Consider the following 20,142-nt stretch of genomic DNA (forward strand, 5'->3'; position numbering starts at 1 on the left):
CGGAATTTGCAAATCACATAATAGATACTAATCACTCATTTCACTCTCATAAATCAAAATTATTACACCTTGTTCCATAAAGGCCAAATTATGAATTATCTTGAAAATTTAGAAATCCAAAAAAACCTGAATTCTAATAATAATTTATTAAATAATATATTGTTTCAAAATTCTTCACCATTGCTTTCCATTTTTCCTTTGTTTTCAAACTCCGTCCCTTGACTAACCCCTTCCCCTTACTTTCCCCTCTCCTTATTCATAGAACAATTTTATATTTTATATTTTAGTTACTATACAGACCTGAATGATGGAAGTTTAACTTCTGAAACATGTAGTCTGTAATAAAACTCAAGTGGTTAAAAACGAAGTGTTTTCTTTTATCATTAAATCTCATTTAATTGACAAATGGAGATTCGTGTTATGTTTTGTGGTTAGTGTTACCGAGTTTGGTCCCACTCTGTCACAACTTCTATTTTAAAACTAGTATTGAATTTGAATATTTGTGTATAATATTTATTTTCATTATTAATAATATACCAAAAGCTTCACACTTACTTTCTACATCAACCTCTAAACTCAGTTTCAACAAAATCTTTCTAAAGCACCACAAATCTGTTTTTATTATCAATATGGCTTCATAACTCACTTGATAATATGACATGCCGCTTATGTCATGAGACATTATTTGTCAGCAGTTTACAAAAATTATTCAGCGTAATATGATAACTATGCACTGGTAAAATTTTAGATATGTATAAGAGGCTGTCCAAACAGGGACATTTTTTTGTAGTACGTTTTTTTTGCTTTTTTGGACTAAGTAGAATCAACTTAGTCCAAAAATGACAGCCGTAATGGAGTCCTGATCATGATAAGAAAAGCATTCTGGTGACATTTTGGTATTTTCAAAAGACGTTCATATTCTTAACATAAAACAACAACAAAAAAGTGGCCTCAAAAAAGTGGCAAAAAAGTTTTATATTTTTTTATTAAAATCATCCCATTATTCCACAAAGTTTATGTCAAAAATATATTTGTTCATTGTATCTTTCTTGTTTAAAAACTAATGAACAGTTTTATCTCGTTTGATCTTGCGAATTGATCACAATTATTAATAGCCTAATCGCCTATTGTTTTTACTAATTTATGGTGTAGTAAATAAATGTTTAAAAAAACTCATCTTCTCAGATACTGTTTGAACTTGACGACAGGTAAAAATAACTCAAGTTGAATTTCAGTCACGATCGACAAGTGCGGGGGCGGTGCGCCAGGGCTCCGGTGACGGCGACATCCTCAATCCTGATGCTGCACTATCCTCGCGGGATCCCGCCTTGCCACTGCTGCAGGCCATTCGGAGTGAATTGAACAAACTACCGGGCACCAGTGACGCGTAGTACTAGTATCCATAGACGTAAATATTACAATATTCAAGCGAAATAAAAGATTAGTCAACGTTTACAAATTCAAATGTGTTCAAAATTAAAATGACAATCTCTTTAGAAGAGGTGCCGGTCAGAGAACCTAGAGTACAAATAAAATTGTTGATCATTTTTTATAGACACGATATGTAGTATAACAATACATGTTTTGATGTATTTTTCCAATAAGGATTCAACCCAGAGTTATGGAAAAAAAGATGCATACCGTAGAACGGGGCTACTTGAACTTTGATGTGTTACTTGAGCCCAGTACAAAAAAAAAATTGATTGAGGTATCGATCGAAGTATCTTGACAATAAGTGTCACCTGTCAGGGAAACAATGAATCATGTCAATTACAGATTAATTTTTTTTTGTACTGGGCTCAAGTAACACATCAAAGTTCAAGTAGCCCTGTTCTACGTACTAATTTGGAGATTAAATGCTCTTCTTTAGGGTGAACCATTGAGTAATGAATAATATGAGTGACCAAGTTGCCATAAATCGCCAAATTTGATTCAAAATTATCATAAAAAGCATTTCTGCTCAGTTTTTTTGCTGTGTATCACTCCATTACAAATTGTATGTGTCTGCAGTTTACAAAAATTAAACGGATTTAGATATGTCAAGAAATATGACAGTGTTTGTTAACACATTGTTGTCAGGCGGTTTTTTTATCAACCCCGACCCTAATTAGGATCGTATACTAATCACAAGTAACCGCAAACCCAATTCCGAAATGTATAATGTTTTTTGGCATCTCATGCTCTTACAAAAGTTAGCAAATAGAACGCATATAAGCGTCTCCCGATCTCTACCAACAGTATGTAAAAGACACTTTTAAGCGTTTCTTGCAAACAATGTGTTAACTATGGCTTACACTGTATATTCTTGAGAAAACATTTATTATGCTCTTTGTAGAAACGATTCTCCCTCTATCTTCTTTCAACTGCCGGTTGAATTTGGAGAAATGGAAACGTTTCCCTTTATCGCATGCTGCAGTCCAATTTTCCGTACTTCAAAAAACATATCTTATTTATCTTGTACATCAGTGATTAATAACATGCAGTCTTGCAAGCTTTGCAGCTCGCAACATTTTTTTGTTGGTTAAAAAACTTGTTTTTTTAACTCTTAAAATACAATCACAATGTAACTTCAATTGCAGTTTATTTTAAAAATTTTATTTTGGCATCATCTTGAATCTAGAAGTTGTTGTGTTCAAATCTTTGTAAACAAATACTGGATTAAAACCCATAGGGTAATATCTAGATTTTTATAGATATATCAACAGAGACAAACATGACATTGAGATGGAAATATACAAGTCTTAGCATTTACAGGGCCTACAATCTGGCATTGGCTGGTTTTAGCAATCACTTAGTTTAGTTTTTAGCTCTTCTCACTTATTTTCTATCTTTTCATTGAAAACTGTTTATGTAACATATTTTTTCTTGATTTTTTTACTTCTAGGAATGCCTCATGCCCAAAATACACGCAGACAAGTAGAACTTGTGTGGCTTTTTCCTGTACATATATTTTACAGTTTATGAAATGTTAATTGGTTTCTAATACAGTTGATGAGTTTTTAATACAGAATAAAAGTTTTCTTTGTGTTTTGAAAAAAAATGTTTTTCACTACCTTATCTTTAACCGGCTTTTTCGTTATCCGGCTCTGGGTCAGTCACGTCAAGGCCGGTTAAGAGAGCGTCTACTGTACTCTTGTTTTATTTATAGTATTTTATTTTACAAATTTAGTTTTATATCAAATGTGTAATTGATTTTTTGAAATTCGATCCAACTCGATACAGGGCTTGAAGCCTCCCAAGGTTAGAATATGTGAGTCAATATTGTGTGTAAATTAATACATAAAAATACATACAGAAATGCTTTCAGCATTACAAATGACACCCAGGACCGTCCAAATTTTTTTCTTCCAAACATATGTACAATTTTTAGATCAAATTCAAGCTTCCATATCAGGATATCATAAAGTATCACTAGTATTATAACTTTACAACATTTTTTAGTGTGTCCAAATACTTGTTCACAAATCTGGATTATCTCCAATTATAGGAGTTACTTTTCATATTATTTTTGACATCTCATCAAAAATGAAGAAAAATATATGAAAGTCTGGGCATTTACGGGGCTGACTACCATCATAGGCTGGTTTCAGTGATCACTTTACACACGTGTAACATTCACCAATTCTACCCACTATGATGGTCGTCAGCCTCGTAAATGCCCAGACTTTCATATTCTTCTTCATCTTTGATGGGATGTCAAAAAATAATAAGTATTTATTATAACTGTTTGCAGTGAACGAGTCTTCATCAATATGAAATTCTTTATATGAACATGTATATTAAGCAGTAAGTTTTTAGTATTTAATTAAGAATTCCGTCCATTTTTAAATGTATTAACTAATTTTGTATACTATGACCAAAAATATACAAATAACCTGTTCTGTTGGGATTGGCTTCGCTTTTTTACAATATGGCAACAAAATTTGCTGTTAGTTTTTTCTTATTCTAATCCTCATCTGCACCCAATGGTGCATAGGGCACTGCATCGCATTGACACAGTGATACCTTGATTATTAATGAGATGAAGGCAAGGTGATCAGTCTTGCTGTTCAGGTACCAATCCAGGGTGACATTAAATAAATATTAGAGTGAAAAATTACTTTAAAAAACCAATGACATACACCAGTTTTCTTCTTTCTTCTTCTCTCTTTTCTAATAGGAAAAAATACACAATGCGAATTTTTTAAAATATTTGACATGTATTATCTACAACAGTACAGGTTTTAAGAATATTTTTGGTTACGCCTTAATTACGAGTAATCAATCCGTCCATTTTTAACTGTGGTCCACTGTAATAATTACATTTGTAATATTAATAAAAAATTATCTACATCCCTATTGTTTTACTGTATTATTAATTTATATATATACCCGCCGATTGTTACGACTCCTAACCTGACCACTATATATACATATATATATATATATATATATATATATATATATATATATATATATATATATATAATAATAATAATAAAACCCTTATCCGCACCCCAATGGTGCATAGGGCGCTGCGTCATATAAACGCAGCGTTATCTTGATCGTTTACACATGAAGGAAAGGTGATCAGCCCTCCGCTTCAGGTACCAGTCCAGGATAATATTGAATAAATATGAGAGTGAAAAAATCACTTCTATTTATTTTACCCCCCTTGGGAATCGAACCCGGGACCTCCAGAACGGTAGCCGAGCGTGCTGACCATTACACTACGGAGGCGGACGATATATATATATATATATATATATATATATATATATATATATATATATATATATAAATATATATATACATATATATATATACATATATATATTTTTAATCGCTCTTCAATTACTTGATCTCAATTGGGACCAATATGTAGTTATTTTTGCTTACAACTCTTATAAATCCAGATTCTCGTTCGCTACAATCATCATAGTGATTAACTGCCTTTACACTGATGTGTTTTTTACCGAGCGATTAGTAATGTGCGTTCCATTGGTCAATTCCATTGGCAATTTTTAAATGAATAAACCAAATAAAAGTATTTTAAATCACATTTATTTTACTATATAATTTTTAATTAATATCATGCAAAATTTTAATAAATGAAACTGGAAACAAAACATCTGCAAATAAACTTTAAATACACATATATGTAGTACGTTTTCAGTCCCTGAATCTACACACAAGAAAACTTGCGGAAGTTTCATAGAGGTACTTTCAGGACCAACTTGCATGTGGAAACACCACCGCAAGCTGTAATTTCTCAATTCTGACCTAATTGATTGTGCAAGTAACTCGCGACAAACTTCTTTTCATTTTCTCATATGTGGAAAAGGGGCTTTATGCTAGTACATACAAAAAAATTACATATTTTCTGCCAATAAATGGATTCATATCTTGATGTGTAATGCAGTTATAATAATAATTTCATCATTATGTATTCAGATACATGTACAATACAATCGTTAAAAATAATTAACCTGGCATATAAAATTATGCTATATTGATACTTTTTGCAGAAGATTGTAAAGGAAATTAAAATTGAATTTATGATGAACAAGAATTTATGATGGTTGTGAAATATAAGAAAACAACTATCATATAGCTTTTACCTCGTTTATTTTATTTTACCAGTGAACGAGTTTTATCATGACATCATCACTCATGATAAAACTCGGTCACTGGTAAAATAAAATAAAAGTACTAAAAGCTATAAAGGTATGTTTTATTATATACAATGCAGTTCCACCAATATGTCAGTACAAAACTTACATCATAAAGTACACAGAATTATTAAAACATAAATAATATATCGGTTCAAAATTTTTGTGATATGACATGTAAATCTGGTGAGTAAAATAATTCATTGTTTTTAAAAATGAAAACTAGTCAAACTTTTGTATTATAAGCATACTACATGAATGTAGATTTTCACGGTAACAGTTAACCCTTACCGGTTCCCCAAAATTAAAAAAAAATCTAGGTAGACAGTTACATTCCAATTTGAAAAAAATCCCTTGTCCTCTGCTCCGCATACTGTTGTATGTAATAGATACGAGTGACAAAAATGTAAGCTTGGAATTTAAATAAATAATACTAATGATGAAAAAATGTCGAATAACATCCGACATGGGACCTAAGAGGAAAAAATCGATGTAGAATGAGATTCGACATTGGACCAGTAAGGGTTAATAATGCACATTTTTTTTGTGTTAAAACCGTGTAAAAAAAATATATTCTTTAACCAAAATTTTGGCCACACTTACAAGGGTGCAGTTAATATTTAAATAGTTTTGTTTATTCATCAATAATATACTGTGGCAAGTTTCAAATTTTAACAATAACAATGCTATTATTTACATATTTAAAATTATCTGCTAATTATTATTTTTTTAAATATCTAAAATTTTACAATATTTTCTTGGGGTTCCCATATACCCAGCAAAGAATTACAACAATGTTCTTTTAGCACCTTATTCCTCACATTATTGAATAAGATAAAATTTATATAAGTCACAATTTTGAATATTAAAAAAATCTGGTGTAATTTTGTAAACTGGTGGATTGATTACATATAAACATTTAACTATTAAATATGGCTATGCATAAAAGATCAATGAAATTGATTATAATTTTAATTTAAAAAACATTCTACATACCCAATCCCCGTATTTTAAACCTGTCATGGCTCCGTGTCATTTAATTATTAACCTTTTTATTTACTATTTTACACCGATATTTTTTGAAACCATTTTTTTACAAAATTAAAATAATAGGTTTATGAGCAACAGGGGCATTTTTCCTTTAATTACCTAATGTCCAAGTGTCTGAAATCTAGCTACGGGTTATGCAACACCGCTTATCATGACCCTACTCAGGCTTCAACTTTTTAAGTTTCATAGCCTACGCCTATTCGTGAGTGGATTTACTCTTTATGTTTACAGTTACTATAATTTCATGTAATTCATGAGTGAAAATTCTAGGTAAATACACTCGCAGCAACAGGGGCAACGGTGATTATTTTGAGAAGAGTGACATAAAAAAACATGTAAGTATTTTACATTAATGGTATGAGTTGCACAAAGAAGAGTACACATAATATTCACTATTCCACCTTTGTAGTTCATTAGAATTTTGGACTATGTAACATTTATGTGAAAGTGTTTTCACATTATAAATGTTACACAGTCCAAAGGAGTCGTTTCTGTGATCTATCTCTTGACCTGAAAGATATTGCTACAACACTTTAAAGCGAATGTGAAAAAGGCCACTTTTGTATAAGGCTCGTATTCAATACCAACATCAGCATCTAAGTCAGCGGTAAGGGAACCGGAGAAAATTACCCCAAATTTGGTTAAAATGAACTTTTTGTGATACAAAGGTTTTTGGGATTTATACAAATGTAAATGAATTGAGGGTGTTAAAAGCAAACTTAGAATTATGTACCAACCAACATCAAAATGGCTCAAGCTTTGTTCTAAAATAACAGATGTATTATAAAATTGTAAAACAAATAAATTATCATTTAAATATTCAAAATGGAACGTGTTTTAACAAAATGGTTGATGTTTTTTCGTAAATATATCTATCAGAAGCTCTTTCGCTGGATGATTCTAATTATGCTCCCAACACCAAAATCTTGGTACAGGACTGATCACCTGGCTTTCATATAATAAACAATCAAATTAACATTGCATCAATTTGATCTAGTGTCCTATGCACCGTTGGGTGCCGATAAGGGATAATAAGTAGTATTTAACTGTACATAATAGTAGTAATTGCCATTCAATTTACAAATGCATATTTTAAGAAGATGTGAGTCAAGGATATGACTATGTATTGTTTATTTTGGTATACTAGAACCATAGAGATTTGATTAAATTTCAATTGATTATGTATATATGTATGTATAAAAGTGACTAATTTAAATAGGTATATAACTGGTGATTCTTTATGTGTTATGTAGCACCGACTTGGAGAATTGGTATTGTCAGAAGGAATGCATCTTGCAAAAACGAGCTACCTTTCCTAGCCTGTAAAAAATACACAATTATTAATTAGACAATATTAAATATAACACTGGCCAGAAATATAGCCAATTTTTTTATGGTCTGAGCATCACATTTTATAATATGGCAACAAAATTCATACACTATCAAAAGGGAGTTGAAAATAATTGGGACAACGGGTGCAGTTCTTATAGCAACACTTTTGTAAAATATTTATTGTAACTGCAGACAGTTGGTAGAATTCTATATTGAATTGTTGGGTAATATATGCAAAATTAAACAAGGTGTATTGGATTGAATTCTACATTTATTTATATATATGTTAATATGTGACGCGTTTCGTCTTATTAAGACATTATCAAACCCTGACTAAAAATATTTACAAAATGTCCTTATATCGCTCACTCCTTTCAAGAACGTCATAAATCAAAAAACTTGATTTTTCAGGAGAACGTTTTTAATGTTTAAAAATATAATACAATGTATTAAAAATAAATATCAAGCCACTTATTGAACTTTTTACTGTGCAACAGATCTTTTAAGGTAAAACCTGAAGGTTTTTTCTCCATTTGAAAAATATTTAGTATATTAAAAAAAAATAATTAAACAATACCTTTTCTTCAAAATGCAAAAATAACACTTTCTGACCTGTAGCGGGTAAATATTAAGTTATAAATATGCCTCTTTTGCTGGGATACAGTACATTTTCTGGGCATTCCGAAAACATGCATAACTAAAAATTGACGATTTTTGATTTATGACGTTCTTGAAAGGAGTGAGCGATATACTAACAATAATTGGTATTATTAGGTATAGCAGTACATATAATGGTGGGTATTTCGGTGGGTAATGTGGATTTCTATGAATGTGAATTGAACTGCATTATCTTAACCTGTCCGGGAGTATGGACGTAATGAACGTCAGTACGAATTTTCCTCAAAGGAGTATCGACGTTAATGAACGTCGAAGTCTGTCTGTCAGTTAGAATGATGTAACTTGTATAGCAATGACATCTGTGGATATTTGTGTGTAATTTTGTAATGATTGAAAAATATTTCGAATGGGCGTTTTTAAAAAAAAAATTTGAACATAATTTCTATCTTTATAATACATCGATTTAATGAAGATTTTTTTTTTCATGTAAAAAGAACCCACTCCCCAGAGAAAGTCGGACATCAATTTTCGTACTCCCGGAAAGGTTAATATTATTTATAATAAATAATAAATAATTCTTTTTACCTCTAAGAATATGTTGGTGATGAATTCGTTAACTTTTTCCTGATGCTGGCACTTTTGTGCGATCTGGTGAAGTTTCTGGGAATAAACTGCCGCTACTTCGCCAATGTGTGATGACAGAACTGCCGTAAGCCTGAAATATTAAATGATATGTATTACAGTATTTGTAAAAGGTTAAAGGTTACACCATAGGGTGGAGATAATGGTGCATAGGACACTGCATCGTATTGACACAGTGTTATCTTGATCATTAACAGATGAAGGCAAGCTGATCACTCCTGCGCTTCAGGGACCAGTAAGAATTAATAAACATTAGAGTGAAAAATCACTAATATGTATTTATTTTCACCCCCCGCTGGGAATTGAACCTAGGACCTCCAGTACGGTAGCTAAATACACTAACCAGTATTACACCACTAAGTAAAAAATATATTATAGCATAGAGAAATCTCTCCTTACTGTGTGAGTCCATCAGCCTCGTCGGCGGTGGATCTCCTCTCCCTCACGCTGAGCAGCGCCGTGGCCTTCTGCAGGAGCTGCACCGACAGAGCTGAACAGCGTGCCAGGCTGCACACGGCCGAGTGGGAGATGTCCTCGGCGGCTTCCACCGTGCTCCCTTCCCCGGAGTCTGGACTGTCTCCGCCCGACTCCAGGGGTTGACTTGTCTCCTCCAGTATATCCTCCCAACATCTGCACAACGATAGATATTTTCAATAAAATAAAAATGAATACTTAAAAAATATGATTAAATTTGGCTATACAAGATAGCAATAAATCAGACTTAACGTTAAGCAAATGAAGCAATTCAGAATATGTACCTATTTTCATTAATTGACTCAGCAGCCATTTTGTGGCGATGTGTATCTATTTATGATTTAATTTTTACTTGGTAAATGCCAGTTTCTTAAAATCTACTGTGACAGATCGCTCATTCCTTTCAACAATGTCATATTTCAAAAATCGTCAATTTTCAGTTGTGCATGTTTTCGGAATGCCCAGAAAATGTACTATATCCCAGCAAAAGCGGCATATTTTTAACTTGATACATATTTACCCGCTACAGGGCAGAAAGTGTTGTTTATGCATTTTGAAGAAAAGGTATTGTTTAATTACTTTTTAAAACATGCTTAATATTTTTCAAATGGAGGAAACACATTCAAGTTTTACCTAAAAAGATCTGTTGCACAGTAAAAAGTTCAAAAAGTGGCTTGATATTTATTTTTAATACATTGTATTATATTTTTAAACTTTAAAAACGATCTCCTGAAAAATCAAGTTTTTTGATATATGACGTTGTTGAAAGGAGTGAGCAACATGTTTCGATCCATTTTGCGTCATTTTCAAACGCTGCATGTGAAGCTAAGTCTAAATCTTAGGCACTCACTTTGCAGTAAAATCTATCCGTTTTTAAATTAAATTTTATTTAGTAAATCCACTATTTCATAAAATCTATTGACACGTGTTTCGATGCATTCTGCATCATTTTCAAAAACCATATTACGGTGTTTGAAATTGATGTGAAAGGCATGGAAACATGTGTCACAATAGATTTTAAGAAATAGTGGATTTACTAAGTGAAACTAATTATTTGGTTGTATCCTTAGGACGTGGGAGGGTGGAGGTAAGAGCTGTTTCTTATTTTTATTTTTTTTATTTTTTTTTACCTGTGGGAACATGGACAATAGGGCTAAGTCATTGTCATATTGTTTAATTATGGGTTTATTATTATGAATTTTAATTTTTTTAAATGATCTACCTTAATCATTTTAATATATTTTGAGAAGATTTAGATTAATAGATTTTAAGGAATAATAGTATTTACCAAGTAAAATTTTAAATTAAAATACCGTACAACCTTGAACATTGATGTGTTACTTGAGCCCAGTACAAAGAAAAATAATCTGTATTTGGTCTACAATAATGAATGTATAAGTGTCACCTGTCAGGGAAACAATGAATCATGTCGATACGTTCATTATTGTAGACCAAATACAGATCTAAATATTTTTTTGTACTGGGCTCATGTAACACATCAAAGTTCAAGTAGCCCCGTTCTACAGTACCTATTATTTAGTTATTCTTTTCAAGTTTGCATCAAGAATGGCTACAGTGACAGTCGTAAGATAAGACAGTCCAAGTATAACCTCGTCCTGCCGATTTAAAGGTGCACTTACTTCAAAATGGTTTCGAAAGTGAGTGGTACTCCTAGATCCTTGGTCGCTTCCTGCAGTTTGTTTTTCAAGGTTTCCACATCCAGTTTTCCCTCAGTGTCATCTTCTTCATCGTCAGGATCCGGCAGTTCGCATATTTCTAAATGGATCCATGAGAAATTTGAGATTTGATTTCAATATAAAATTGTAAAAATTTAAAATCAAGAGATAATATTTTGGAAAGTTGGTTTGAAGACATGAAGAATTAAAGATCTTACCTTTTACTTGTGCTAACGTTTCCTTTAATTCAACCAAATCCTTCCCCTGGGCATTACTAAGTAGAATTTGTATCTTCATATCGCATTGTTTAGAGAGCATTTCAAGAGCTTCCAAATGAACCAGCCCTGAAACAATTCAAGGAAAAATTTAAAAAAAAGGAATTGGAGCAAAAATAAGACACCTGAGCAAATATTGTTGTTAAAAATTCAACATTGGCATCATCATCAATGGCACGCAATCCCGGTTGTTTATTGATTTTGTCCATGTATCTTCATTTTATAGTGCAGGGATAGCGAACTTTTTTGAGCCTGAGTGTCAGAAAAAATACACGCAGACAAGCAGTAACATGTGTAGCTTTTTCCTGTGGATATTTTTTACAATTAAAATTAAAATGTAACTATGTTTTAAAATCACTATAAATATTTTATTAATTAACTTAATCATAATGTCTACCGGTTTCGAAGCTAACCGCTTCTTTATCAAGACTGATTAATACTAAAACAATATTCAAAATATTTTGACGGTTAGGGAAAGAAGCTTAGGTAGATCTCAAGTGGCTTTATTTTTTTGTGTTGATTGGCAGTCACAGTCAAAAGGGATCAGGGATGATGAGTGATTGGAAACATATTTAATGACGGACTTTTATAATTAAGTTATAATAAAATATTTATAGTGAATATTTTTAGTGATATATTTTAAAACAAAGTTACATTTTAATTATAAAATGGAAAATCACAAAGTTAGTGCTTCAAATATAAATTATATATATAATTTTTTTACAGTTTGAAAAATGATAATTTTTATTGTGTGAGTTTCTAATACGGAATAAAAGTTCCGTTTTATAAATGTTTTGAAAAAATTGCTTTTTTTTTCTTCTTTGCAAATGTGTTTTTCACTACCTTCTCTTTAACCGGTTTTTTCGTTATCCGGCCATGGGTCGGTCCCCTCAAGGCCGGTTAAGAGGTGTATCTCTTGATTTCTTAGTTGATCACTAAATCATTTTACTAGACGAGATAAGTGACAAGTATACCTTGAAAATCATCGAACAGAGCCTCAAATCTTGGTGCTTTTTTGTCCATCTTCTTGTCTCCATGGTCAGATTTAGGCGGCATCTCCTCTTCGCTATCCTTGGCCTCTCGGAGCAGTGTGGAAAGCTTCACCCTTCCGCCCGGCTCATCTCCCTGAATCACCCTCATAGTCCTCTTGCCAATCTCTTCCAATGTGTCCAGACCGCCGGACACCACGGCAGTGCCTACAAATAATTCAATTATGAAGAATACTGGTTCAAATTTATTTTTTATTTTGATTTTTGTTAATAATAAAATATAATTTAGTAGACTCTTTAATATTTGATACATAAATTAAAATGGAGTTCTACAAATTGAACGCCAAATCTATAAATATTAAGTTATAAGCGCGACCATTCATATATACCAGTGTTCCGCAAACTTTTTTTATTCAAGGTACACCTACCAAATTAAGAAATTTCAGAGGTGCATATTTACCATATTATGGTAACATAACATTTGTCTGCCTCCGTAGTGTAATGGTCAGCACGCTCGGCTACCGTTCTGGAGGTCCCGGGTTCGATTCCCAAGGGGGGTAAAATAAATATAAGTGATTTGTTCACTGTCATATTTATTCAATATTACCCTGGACTGGTACCTGAAGCGGAGGGCTGATCACCTTTCCTTCATGTATAAACGATCAAGATAACACTGCGTTTATATGACGCAGTGCCCTATGCACCATTGGGGTGCGGATAAGGGTTTCATGGTAACATATTTAAGATATTATGTTTAATTTCATTAATTGATTCGGCAGTCACTTTGTGGTAAAATCCATCCATTTTCAATTAATGTTTTACATACTTAGTAAATACCACTATTTCTTAAAATCTACTGTGACAAAACAAAACTTTTCCAACACAGTATACGGTGTTTGAAAATGATGCGGAATGCATCGAAACTTGTGTCACAGTAGATTTTAAGAAATAGTGGTATTTACTAAGTAAAACATTAATTAAAAATATTATTTTTAATGCCAAATGTGAGCCTACTCAATTAAGCACAGGCAATCAAAATTTGGAGCAATTGTGTTATTTTCACAAAACTAGACTTTTTTCCGCGACACACTAACTAATCACCACGGTACACCAGTGTGCCGCAGCACACACTTTGCGGAACAATGATATACACCCATACTCTTTAGAGGAAAGTTTTGTTTATATGACCATGTACACTTCAAACAGGTTAATTATACTTTTCATTTACCAGTTGTTTCTACGAGTTTGGTGACACTAGACACCAGCTTCCCGAACTTGAATACTCCGGAATCCTCTCCATCCGCGGGCTGTTCTGCCGGCTTGTCGGATTCTTTCATATCCCCGCCGGGAGAGCCCTTCTCCTGCTGCTCCCTCATCTCCTTCTCCGCTTTCTCCCGAGACGCTTTCTGTATCCTCACCAGCTCTTCAGGATCCGGAGCTCCCATACCGGATTCTATTACATTCGAAACCGTTGTGAAGCCCTGGAAAAATTTTCAAGAAAATGTATTTTTAACTTTATATTACTCAAATGACCACTTTCAAGTATGCCAAATACTTGAAAGTGATCAGGTTAGGAGTTGAAACAATCGGCAGGTATGTATGAGGAGATGCATGAACGTGGAAGAGACGAAGAATGTTTGCAAGGACAGAATTATGTGGCGTTCTATTCTCTCTGCCTACCCCTGCGGAGAAGCGGCGTGATGGTTAGTTAGTTATTTCATTAATTCATTCGGCAGTCACTTTGTGGTAAAATCTATCCATTTTTAATTAATGTTTTACTTAGTAAATACCACTATTTCTTCAAATCTACTGTGACACGTGTTTCGATGCATTCCGCATCATTTTCAAACATCGTATAATATACGTATAATATATAGTATGCGATGTTTGAAAATGATGCGGAATGCATCAAAACACGTGTCACAGTAGATTTTAAGAAATAGTGGTATTTACTAAGTAAAACATTAATTTAAAATGGTTAGTTAGTTAGTTAGTATATTACTTAAATTCAGGAATCGATTAGTCGAATGCGAAATATATTTTATGACAGTGTCGAAAGGTGGATACTACTTATTACTTCAAAGTACATATTCCTATGTGTACAATATGATCACTTATACCAGCAGATGACAAGTCATAATTCCCATTAATGCCCAAATTTCCACATTGGCATCTCAATAATCAATGTTGAGACACCAATAAAAATATTGATAACAGCCCCTATGTGGGGTGTGTAATGCAGCATTTGTAAACAAAAATTTGGACGCACTCCAAATAATTTTATTTATTTTTTATCAACACTAAATTACTAAACTAATCTACGAGTGACGTTGTTACTAAACGTTCGTAAAAAATATGGCATAGAAATAAAAAGATAATCAAAAACTTTTATTAGTTTACAAGTTATAGTAACATTCTTTGGATTTAAGAGAACACTTGAGAACACATCGCTCACTCCTTTCAAGAACGTCATAAATCAAAAAACTTGATTTTTCAGGAGAACGTTTTTAAAGTTTGAAAATAAAATACAATGTATTAAAAAAATATATCAAGCCACTTGTTGAACTTTTTACTGTGCAACAGATCTTTTTAGGTAAAACCAGAAGGTTTTTTCTCCATTTGAAAAATATTTAGTTTATTCAAAAAAATAATTAAACGATATCTTTTCTTTAAAATGCAAAAACAACACTTTCTGCCCTGTAGCGGGTAAATATCAAGTTTAAAATATGCCGCTTTTGCTGTGATATAGTACATTTTCTGGGCATTCCGAAAACACGCACAACTGAAAAGTGACAATTTTTGATTTATGACGTTCTTGAAAGGAGTGAGCGACATGTTAATAATCAAAAATTAAAGGCAAATTAGGAAGGTACTGTGATGCAAGGGGTGCAAGAACAACGCGAACATTGATTTTTACGGGCATTGTTATTTTGCCATCTTAATTTTCACAATAGTTAAGAATTCTAGGGTTAAATATATATTTTTTTAACTCTCGCTTTGTATGAAAAATGTGCAAACTAACATCACATTCAACATTATTCTATGATTTTTCAAAGTCAGGCCTACCTGCGACACGTGTGAAGTGAGTTGAGACACCCCCGTAGACAGGAGACTCGCCCCCCAGCCCCCCCACCCTCCCCAGCCACCCCCTGACGGGGGGTCCTCCGGAGGGGCCGCAGTGCGCCCCCCCAGGGAGCTGAGCCTCTCCGCCAGGGCGTTGAAATCCGCCTCGGTGCGCTGAGCCCCGTAGGTTTCTGACATCTGAAAAAAGTAATTACATTCCCCATTACGTATTAAACACTTGGCCTTACCCTCAACTGTGGAAGTCCTCGCCAAAATGTTACATTTCCATTATAAATGATTTTAAATGACCGGGAATTCTAGCTTGTAAAATTGTTACGTTTTGGTGCAATTCTAATGTGCAAAGGCAAACAGCCGCAAGTTTAAAACCGTAATTTGAGATAAACAAGTTTATAGTTAACATAAAATGATGCTTTTTGTTAAAACATGTATCAAATTAATACAATTTTGCGAGTGAATATCTTGGTAAAGGAAAGAGATAGAGTAAAATCTGTGATTGTATATGATAAAGGCCAGTTATAAGAAAGCCTTAAGCCGTGTTAAGCCAAACAGCCGCAACTTAAAATTCCGAGTAGTAGACAAGCGCCCTCAGTCCATTTAATCTTCATAGTAGTTTGAAAATGCCATAACAAGGCGAAAAAATTGTCACAATTTTTTTTCAACAATAAAACACAATTTAGTAGACTTTAAAAATCAATGTTTGATTTTAATACTTCATATATAAATTAAAATGGTGATGACGATCGATACGATCTATTTTTGTAAGAAATGAATTTGGGGTAAAAAATAAACGACACAAACGATTATTCGAGGAACAATAGATAGAGGTTTCCCTGTATTGACAAATCGACGTGCCCTACGTAAAGTGCTCAAACTACATTTTTGTCAATTTTGAGATATTTGGTGTATGTTATCAACTGACCGTTATCTACAAATATAAACAAATAAAAAAATATATAAAATAAATTACACCTAGTTTTCAGGCGTATAAAACACTATCTACATCGAATTTTCAAAATGAACTGAACTCCTAAAACGCTAACTACTTAATTTTGACAAAGCTTAAAGTTTTAAAATGATTTAATACATTATTTTATCACTTTTTTAATGAATAATACTAGTTTAGAGTTTCAGATAAAACCGTTAATTAATAAAAAAAATATGTTGAAAAAATCTTCTAAGCTCTCTCCTGTAAAGTAACAGATTTGCAGATAGAGTACTTTACGTAGGGGCCGTCGAAATAGTGACTAATAAAGTTTAATAATACTTACATGACTTTTAAGATCATCATTTTCATTTCCCCAATCATCCCAACCGTCCTCTTCTTTTGACTCTGGTTCGACATTTTGAACGGAGCTTTTGACATTAACATTGGGTGTAGACTTCTCAGGCGTTTTAGATTTAGTCTCTATGTCGAAATCGTTCCATTCGTTGTCCGACCAACCTGATTCTTGCGAAGCTTGAGCATCAACTTCATCTTTTGCGTCGATTGAAACCGATTTTATTGGGTTTTGTGCAACTTTCACAGTTTCAGGTACCTTCACTCCCAATTTCGTAGCTTGTTTTGGCTTGCGCTCAATCGGCTGCCTTTGAGGCCTACCTTTTTTCTTCTTCTCGTTACCTTTTGTGTCTTTGCTATCATCGTCCGTTGATTCTGTGCGATTTTTCCGCACCGAGTTATTTTGATCATCTTTCGAGGGCAATGTTGGTTTGACAGTCGATTCAACATTGCTTTTTACATGAGACGATTTGTTTGTATTAACGTCGAGAATCTCTTCATCGGCGCTCTCGAAGGCCTCGCTATCGGAGGTTGTCATTTTTTAAACACCGAAGTAAAATATATTTTTAAAACTTCGCACAAAATAAACAATATTTTGATTAACGTGTCCGATGACAGCGCGATGACAGAACGTGACGTCTTATATTTTTCCACAGATTATTAATTTTTCTATGTTTTTTTTTCTAGCAACATTTTAACTGTGCTGCCATTATAAGAAATAATATACTTGAGTACCTACTCAAAGAATATGATTTTGGCGGATTATTTGAAAATAAAACATCATTATATTTGGTTTCAAAAATGAAACCATATTTTCAACAATGTTGTTTTTTATTTATATTATTCTCATAATTAGTAAATACAAAAACTGCATTTTGATCGTCATTTTGAGTACCTACTGGAAAATGATAATCACCAATACTTTCACCCCAGTCTACTTATTCCTCACCCATAAATGCATTGTCTCAATCCAGTGTTGTCTTGATATTTGTGATATAATTTGACATTAATAAGAGAGTATAGTATAATTATTATTACACACCATTTTTAATACTAACACCGGATTATCATCAATGGTACTCTACATAACGAAAGGTAAATATTGCACTTTAGTCATTTTGAGAAACAAACCACAAAATCAAATTGTATGCTGAATGCAACAGGATCTTATGCATATGTAATTTTATGAATTTATGCGAAATAATAATACTAAATAACAATTCTTATGTTAATCGCACGCGGATAAGTAAAAAATATACTTACAGGATCGCCAGGTCAGCATTGAGGAAAAGACATTCTTTGAAATGTTTGTAATAAAAAATATATCTGATACGTACAGGTTTACTTTTTTGGATTTAGGTGTATCTGCTACGTAACTAGAGGTATACATACATACATACTTACATTTCGTGTTTTATATTTAACATAATCCTATATGTATATAATTACTATTATGAAAGGATTCATTTAGAGCGAAATGCTTAAATTTGTAGTGACTTTAAATTTAATAAATGCAAATGTTTTAAATATTTTCAGAATCTCATTTTTTTCACAAAGCTGGATTTGGTCCGCTTCGAATTATCAAGAGTTTTATTGATATCCATGAATAAATCTATTGAGGTAAGAAGAAAAATGTCTCGGAATTTACAGGGTTTATCACCTGTCATTGACTGGTAGAAGTGATAATTTTATACACTCTGCAACATTCACAATTTACCCGTGGTTGATAATCACATTACTTACAGGAATATGCACAATCAGGATGCAAAACCCTATTAGACTAGCCATTGCTACTATTGTACGTTGCCCACCTAATATCCCTCTATTTATTTTTCAATACAGTAGTACGTCCTTTACTCTGAACCCCTTCACGTATCCCATCAAATATATTCCATTGTCATATACTTGTATTAGATCGTGGAGCCCAGGACCTATCACCTTGCCTTCACATTATTAAATATCAAGTTAACAATGCGTTGATCCGAGCCGATGCCCTATGCACCATTGGGGGCGGATAAGGGGTAGGGCTCAGAAAAAAATGAGCTGAAAAATAAAATGCAAATTTTATCTGGTATAGGCTATAAATTAAAAAACAAAACTGCATTATAGGTAGAAAGGTATATTCATGTTCGCTAAGGATTTATTTTAATATAAAGCAACTACATAAAATTAATAAAAAAATAGTAAAAACGTTACCTTAAGGGACCTTTAAAATGATCAGGGAACTCAGGGTTGCATACGTGTTAACTATGTTGTGCAGATAACTTTGACTTTACTTTTAGGCTATTATTTCAAACCGTCTTTGACATTTTGCAATCGGTTGTCCTTCAGTTTTGTGAGGAAGTTAGGTATATAAAAAAATATTTTGGCGAATAACATCTACGCTTCGTAAATGTTGACTTCCGTTTGGAATCTCAGTCCTGGAATCCCAATTGTTGGACCAACCAAAATTTTTATGATGGGACCTTTCATACTTCCATTAGCATCAAGCAAACAAACATACCTAACTACTTTTATATTTTTTTTACAAAAATGTTAGTAATATTAGTATATAACCACTCACCGAGATTTTTATATCTACCAGTTGCGAGACGTACCCGTCTCTTCGTCAGGACAATCACTACAACAGCATGCAAATAATAATACCCGTCACCATAGTATTGTTTACATGCTGTGGTAGTGATTGTCCTGACTGGATTGACTGAAGAGATGGGTACGCCTCGAAACCGGTTGACATGCTTTAACCACAAAGTAAATGCTTTAAATATCAATAATATTGGGAATATAAGCATACCTAATCCAGTCCTGGTCAGGCACTTAGGAATTAAATTTTATTCATGTTTTACTGAGCAAAACGCAAAACGTGAATTTTACGAGAGGCTCCGAAGTGTTGGCGACAATTTTATTTATCTATTTATTTTGTTGCCTACCTGTGTCAGAAAGGAATTTCAATACGTATTATATTATAATTATATGTGAATAGGTACATCGAGATCAGAAAATTATTCAAATGAGTTCGCCTCTCGACGCGAAGGCTCGCAATTATGGAGTATGGAGTGACGGGTTGGATGGTAG

The 20,142-nt window shown here is 32.9% G+C and overlaps 2 protein-coding genes across 3 annotated transcripts in view; one reads left to right on the top strand and one right to left on the bottom strand.

Moving 5' to 3' along the window:
• The window catches only part of LOC148313174 (uncharacterized), a 31,197-nt gene extending 28,219 nt beyond the window's left edge, over nucleotides 1-2,978 (top strand). Inside the window, exons 13-14 of one of the 2 annotated variants that reach the window (XM_088266420.1) lie at nucleotides 1,236-1,408; nucleotides 2,885-2,978. In XM_088266420.1, coding sequence (XP_088122546.1) covers nucleotides 1,236-1,391 — 156 coding nt within the window. In that variant the 3' untranslated portion in view covers nucleotides 1,392-1,408; nucleotides 2,885-2,978. Of the gene's footprint in view, nucleotides 1-1,235; nucleotides 1,617-2,884 lie in introns of those variants that run through there. The other variant, XM_088266414.1, reaches the window with a different exon arrangement.
• Nucleotides 2,979-5,027: 2,049 nt separating this feature from the next.
• On the bottom strand, nucleotides 5,028-17,726 carry LOC148313175 (protein FAM114A2). Its single transcript, XM_088266298.1, has 9 exons — nucleotides 17,060-17,726; nucleotides 15,774-15,968; nucleotides 13,936-14,188; nucleotides 12,693-12,914; nucleotides 11,662-11,787; nucleotides 11,408-11,543; nucleotides 9,693-9,923; nucleotides 9,237-9,366; nucleotides 5,028-8,021 (listed from the first exon to the last, which is right to left on the bottom strand). The coding sequence occupies exons 1-9, from the start codon at nucleotides 17,603-17,605 to the stop codon at nucleotides 7,947-7,949; spliced, it is 1,914 nt and encodes a 637-aa protein (XP_088122424.1). The 5' UTR covers nucleotides 17,606-17,726; the 3' UTR covers nucleotides 5,028-7,946.
• Nucleotides 17,727-20,142: the final 2,416 nt, after the last annotated feature.

The sequence above is a fragment of the Brachycentrus maculatus genome, unplaced genomic scaffold, assembly GCF_059751285.1.
Source record: "Brachycentrus maculatus isolate JH-2025_06_01 unplaced genomic scaffold, ASM5975128v1 h1tg000017l, whole genome shotgun sequence".
Taxonomy (NCBI): domain Eukaryota; kingdom Metazoa; phylum Arthropoda; class Insecta; order Trichoptera; family Brachycentridae; genus Brachycentrus; species Brachycentrus maculatus.